This window comes from Benincasa hispida, chromosome 12 (assembly GCF_009727055.1).
Source record: "Benincasa hispida cultivar B227 chromosome 12, ASM972705v1, whole genome shotgun sequence".
Classification (NCBI taxonomy): Eukaryota; Viridiplantae; Streptophyta; class Magnoliopsida; order Cucurbitales; family Cucurbitaceae; genus Benincasa; species Benincasa hispida.
The window spans coordinates 79,048,245-79,054,466 of record NC_052360.1 but is presented as its reverse complement, the minus strand read 5'-3'; the positions used below and the strand labels follow the sequence as shown (position 1 = coordinate 79,054,466).

The following is a 6,222-nucleotide window of genomic DNA, read 5'->3' as shown; positions in this document are numbered from 1 at the left end:
AGAAGACTTAGAGCCTCATTTACACAAACAAAAAGATAAGAAAAATCAACAAACAAATTAGAATCTATATACCTCCAAAGAATCAAATTTGACTGTGTTTTGCGGATGCCACAACTTTTCTAACTCAGCCACACCAACCACCACAACTTTAGCTTCTAACACTTTTGACTCTCCAATTTGTGGTTCACAGACTTGCAACATCCCAATAATCGACTTCCCAAGATGATTGATTACAAAGAAACCACCACAAATCTATTAAGTAATTTTTTAAAAAAAGAAATATATTAATTGCATTTTCAATCAATTTGTGGGATTTTTTTTTGTTAGCAAAGCGATGGATAAGATAAAAGATTGAACCATCAACTTTTTAGATTGATAATTATCGTTCTAATCACTGCTTAGACAAATATAACCTACATTTTATAACCCAAAGGATTCCTAAAAATTTATTATTTGACCCAAAAAGGGAGAGGGAGTGATAAAGTGAGAAAGATTGGGTGAGTATGAATTGAGATCTGTGGTTCACACATTCAAAACTAAAGAATGCAATCTCTTCATCATCCCACTATCATCCATTTACCTTTTAGTACTCCTCATCCCCACACCCTTCATTTTCCCAACCATTTCTCCTCCACCATTTTCACACATCCACATCTCCGCCACGGCCACCGCCATCTGCCGTCTCCCGCCGCCGCCGTCTCCCCCGGCAGGTACTCAACTCCTTTTCCTCCCTTTCCACTACATCCAGCCGAGTGTTTATGGTATGTAATTATGCAAAAATTGAGGGACTAATCTGAAAAATGAAAAAAAAAAAAATTGAATTGTTATTCTTAGTTTGTGGGAGAAGGGGCCTATTGAAGGTGTTCTGTTTGACATTGATGGAACACTATGCGATTCTGATCCTCTTCACTTCTATGCCTTCCGCCAAATGCTTCAACAGGTCCGCCCCCACCTTTTTCTTTTTTTTTTTCTTTTTTTTTATTCTCGAATTAGCAATTTAGTCCCTTAAAAGTTTATTTTCTAACATTTTAATCCTATACATTCAATTTTATAACAATTTAGTATTTTTAAAAATATTGTTTAGAGATAAGAGTATTAGATGAACATAGGTTCCATTCTCAAACCTAATTGGCGAGAAGTGACTACTGTATAAAGTTCACTTTTCTTGGCTTGGATCTTAATTTTGAACTGAATGTCCTTTTAGACATCATGAGAAATATAGAATTCCATCTCAAAATCAATTAACAAAAATAAAGCTACTTATATATCTTATAAAGATTGTGAGATATATCTCCCTATTTTCAATATGGATCTAAATAATAAGGAATACTTTTTAACTTTTTATGGTTAAAAAATACTTTTGACTAAATAATGAGTTTAGTTAGGGATGTTCATGAGTTGGGTTGGGTTCGATTCGGTTGAATGACTTTTTAGACTCAACCCAATTGTTCAGGTTGTAAATTTTTTCAACCCAAATAACCCTTATTAAAAAATAAACCCAACCCAACCCAACCATGAAATATTTGGGTTAGGTTGGTTCGGGTTAATCGGGTCATTTATTTAAAATTTTATTCTAAAAAGAAGCAAAACGTAAATATGTAAAAATCTAATTTAATTATCTTCATAATATATTGAATTAAGATTAACAACTCAATTTCAATTTATATAGTGAAAATTTCCTTTCTAAAGTGCAAAAAACTACTTTTAAGAGTTGTTGATGAATAAATTATTAAAAAATATTAGAATTAAATAAAATTAAAATCAATATATGTATACATAATTGTGTTATAAGTAATAAGAAAAATATATTTTAAAGTAATAATAAGGGTTGGTTTGGGTTATATTATGTGAACCCATGATCCAATCCAACCCATAAAATTTTCATTTATTTGAACTATAACCTAACCTAAATGAGTTGATAACCCAACCCAAACCGTACGAGGTGGGTTGGGTTGATCGGATTTTTTGAACACCCCTAAGTTTAGTTGCAACACAATTTTAATAAGTTTTTAAAGGTTTGAGAAATGTCTAATATTGATAAGTATTACTTTCGTATTTAATTTGACATGCATTTCTATTATGTGTGGCTAATTTGAACACAGTTAAGTAGATAAGATATCAATTATCATTTTAAAAGTTGCTACAATACTTTATCCTACACTTGTTGAACTAAAAAAACAAAAAATTATTTTGTGTTTAATAGATTTCATAATAATCTTTTGAATTTATGGTGATTTAATGAGGTATAAAAGTAGGTTTAGTTTCGTATTCAAGTCATTATAGTGTCGTTTCCTTAATAAAACATAACCATTATCAACTTAACATAAACATACCTCAATAAATATATTACTTATCTTCTTAATTACAATTTGGATGCTTGAATATCTCCTACCTTGGTTCAGCATACTCAAACGGAGAAAAATCTTCTGAGAAATTTTTTTAAAAGTTGAGTGACGTTATTAGACATAAAATTAACCGTTCAAGGATATATTTTTGTTTTAAAATTAACGTATTTTGACTTATTATTAAAGTTTAAGGATATATTAATTACAGCAACCTCAAAGTTTAAGGTTTAACATTTATAATTTTACAAAAAATAATAATAATCAAAAATTAAATTACAATAATAAAAAAAAAAATCAAGTTTGGTCATAATTTCATTTCATTTATTTTCTTTTCTTCTTCTTTTTTCTTTTTTATTGGACAAAAACTAAAACTAAAAAAATATGTATTCAAATATAGAAATATGAAGCAAAATATATAGCAAAATTTTAGAATCTATATTTTATAAATATTTTCTGAATAATTGAATGGGTATAAATTAGCTGCAAAAAGGAAACATGTTGGAACTCATCTTGAAAAATACCCAATCTAATATGATCAGAATCAATTGCCTTCTTTAAAGGCTGGAAGTACTAATTTTTTTTTAAGTGTTGGGATGTTATTACTATTAATATATACACACACATATATATATTCCCAACTTTATAAGTCAAAAAATAGTGTTTTCATTTTCAACTTTTCATTCTATTTGTAGGAATCCAATCACAAAAATAATTTTTTTTAAAAAAAAGAATGAATTGGGGTGCAGGTTGGATTCAACAATGGAGTCCCAATTAGTGAGGAATTTTTCATAGAAAACATAAGTGGGAGACACAATGAAGACCTTTGTGGCATCCTCCTCCCAAATTGGGACCTACCCAAAGCTAGAAAATTCCTTCTACACAAGGAAGCTTATTTTTGCAGGTAACCACGCATACTTGTTCGATAACTATTTCGTTTTTTTTTTCTTTTAAAAACTATGTTTATTTTTTAAGTGAAGATAACAAAATAAAAGAAAAGCCTATAGGTTTGATTTACACCATGAACTAATAATTATTTCAATTTAAATCTTATACTATGTCCAACTTATAATTTGAGTCAATTGAACTTCTAAATTTTCATATGTCAATCAATTTAAACTCTTCATTGCAATTACGTATCGTTGAAAATTATCAATGCATTGATTCTCAAACGTGTGTAAACTTCTTTGATAATGTTAGTTTCACAAAATAGACACAATTAGAGTACGTCGTAAATGCATTGACGATTCTCAAAAGAAATTGTGGCTAAGAGTGTTTGAATTGATTGTTTTTTAAAGTTTAAGAGTTTAATTGATACAATGTATAATTTTCACATGATATTTTTCTAAAAATAATTAACGTAATGAAAGGTGTAAATTGATATATTTACAAAAGAATCAATGAATTTAAATCATTTTCATTCCATTTTATTATTTGTTATGCATGTTCTTGTTTCTTTGGAGAAATATGAATGGAGAATGTTAAAAGAAAATAATGATTAGATTATAATTAATAATTGACGTGTATTTTTTCTCTTAAGATGAAATGTTGAATCCCCTTAAGTTTAATTAAAAAAAATATATATGAAACTTGTAAAAGAGAAAAGGAAAAATTATCCATCTAAACACACATAATATAGATTGGCAGCAGAGCAGTTGAAAGCCATAGAAGGGCTGGACAAGGTCTGCAAATGGATAGAGGAGCGTGGGATTAAACGCGCCGCTGTGACGAATGCTCCGAGACCGAACGCCGAGCTGATTCTTTCGATGCTTAAACTTACGGATTTCTTTCAGGTAGTGATCATAGGGAACGAATGTGAACGTGCAAAGCCATTCCCTGATCCTTACTTGAAGGCTCTTCAGGCTCTTCAACTCTCTCCTCGACATTCTTTTGTCTTTGAGGTTCCTTTCTACTTCTCATTACTCTTAAATCTTATTCACTTAATTAGGGTTTGGCTTAAGACGTTTTTCGGTTTTTGTTTTTCAAACATCGTTTTAAGAATTATGATCGAATGACTCGTAAAAGTTAATGTTATTCATAAATCCATGGTTTTGAAAGGAAGAATTCTTGTGAATATTTCATCCATAAAAGATAAAAAAAATTAAATTACAAATCTAGTCCTTGAATTTTTAAGTTTGTTTCATTTGGTCTCTAACCTTTAAAAATTGTCAAATAGGTACTTCAAATTTCAGGTTTATTTGGTTTATGAAACTTTAAAGAAATTATGAAGCTATCTATTTATAAGAGTTAGAATAGGTTTTCGAAATTTCAATTTTGTGTCTAATATAGTTCTTTAATCTATCCATTTTTCTTTTAACTCAGGAGCATATTAGATACTAAATTGAAAGGTCATGTCCTAATAGACATAAAATTCAATTTTATATTTATTATATATTAGTTAATTTTTAAAATTTTCAAATATATCCTTGAATTATTAAACACAAAATTAAAAGTTTACCTGACATTTTAAAACTCAAAGACCTTTTTAGACACCAAAATTGAAAGTTTCTAGATCTATCAGAAACTTTTTAAATTTCAAAAACTTTTAAAGCACGAGCTTGAAAGTTGAGAAAACTAAACATATACCATTTAACCAAATAAAAACAAGCTCCATGTTCAAGAAAAGAAGTTCTTACTACTATATATGGTCTAGATTTGTTAAGGTGGATAAAAAACGGTTTAAACAACCATTTGTAAAGTTTAACTAAACCGTATAGAGATGGACAACTAAACTCAAAATTTATGAACTATCAAAATCAAATTTGAAACAAAATAAAAAATCAAAAGAATTGGCCGATTATAACGGTTTAAAACAAGAGATCAAATTGAAACAAAACACAATTGGGAAGTAAATGAAATAATGATTGGATGAACAGGATTCAGTATCAGGAGTAAAAGCAGGAGTGGGAGCTGGAATGAGAGTGGTAGGTGTGGGAAGAAGAAATCCACAAGATTTATTAATAGAAGCTGGAGCCAGTTTTGTTATTCAAGATTTCAATGATCCAAATCTTTGGACCCAACTACTGTTTTGACTTCATTCCATTTTTTTTTTCTTTTAATATTATTTTAATTTCACATTTCTTGTTGTTATATATCATTATTTAAATCACATTCTTCTTCTTTTTTTTTTTAATTTTAATTGAGAACTATATCTTAAATAATTATCATATGATTATCAATTGATGATCAAGAGTCAAAGTTAGCCCATATTGAACTTAACTTTAATGTGATTGAGTTTGGTGTGATATTAACATCCATCTCTTTCGTTTGTTGCTTTAGTACTTGTCGTTTTAATTTCAATCAATAGAGATTTTAGTTTGGTGCAGAGAGTTTTTGTGATTGGACGAGACTATTTTGATGCTTACCTTTACATTTATAGGTTTTCTTAACCATGAGTTCGACATTTTAAAGTTGCGGTTGATTTTGTTTTTTTTTACAACAAATGAAATATGGAGATTTGAATGTCCATATATAATATGTCAATTACTCTTGAACTATATGTCATGTTGACGGTCTTTTTTTTATAGGATTTGAATGTTTTTCTTAATTAGGTTTAGGCACTTTATTTATTTATTATTTCTTATTATTATTATTTTGAAAAAGTTGGTGAGGTTTAGAGTGATTTTTTTTTTTTTTTTTTTTTTAAGAATTGGAAGAATTTGGGAAAAAAAATAGAATTTCAAGTCAAAACTGTTTTTGTATATTTTATAGGAAAGTTCGCTAATGCCTTGATAAAGTGATGCATTTGGAAGTTGGTTCAAATATTTTCACCAATACTTTAAAAAAAAAAAAAAAAAAAAAAAAACTATTTGAATTACTTTTGACATTACTAAACAAAATTTCTCTATTTGAAGTGCTTTTACAAAAGTTTTTGTAAGGT

The 6,222-nt window shown here is 28.4% G+C and overlaps 1 protein-coding gene across 1 annotated transcript; it reads left to right on the top strand.

Annotated features, from left to right (window-relative positions):
- The first annotated feature begins 446 nt into the window (after window positions 1–446).
- On the top strand, window positions 447–5,587 carry LOC120092715 (haloacid dehalogenase-like hydrolase domain-containing protein Sgpp). The gene is made up of 5 exons (XM_039050869.1): window positions 447–710; window positions 835–940; window positions 3,092–3,246; window positions 3,982–4,243; window positions 5,219–5,587. The coding sequence occupies exons 1-5, from the start codon at window positions 544–546 to the stop codon at window positions 5,372–5,374; spliced, it is 846 nt and encodes a 281-aa protein (XP_038906797.1). The 5' UTR covers window positions 447–543; the 3' UTR covers window positions 5,375–5,587.
- Window positions 5,588–6,222: the final 635 nt, after the last annotated feature.

Bases quoted from the DNA above. Each gene is read 5' to 3' on its own strand.
- LOC120092715 (XM_039050869.1), top strand. From the start codon at position 544: ATGCAATCTCTTCATCATCCCACTATCATCCATTTACCTTTTAGTACT. The intron at 941-3,091 runs GTCCGCCCCCAC...ATTGGGGTGCAG, and splicing joins TCCGCCAAATGCTTCAACAG to GTTGGATTCAACAATGGAGT. The intron at 4,244-5,218 runs GTTCCTTTCTAC...TTGGATGAACAG, and splicing joins GACATTCTTTTGTCTTTGAG to GATTCAGTATCAGGAGTAAA.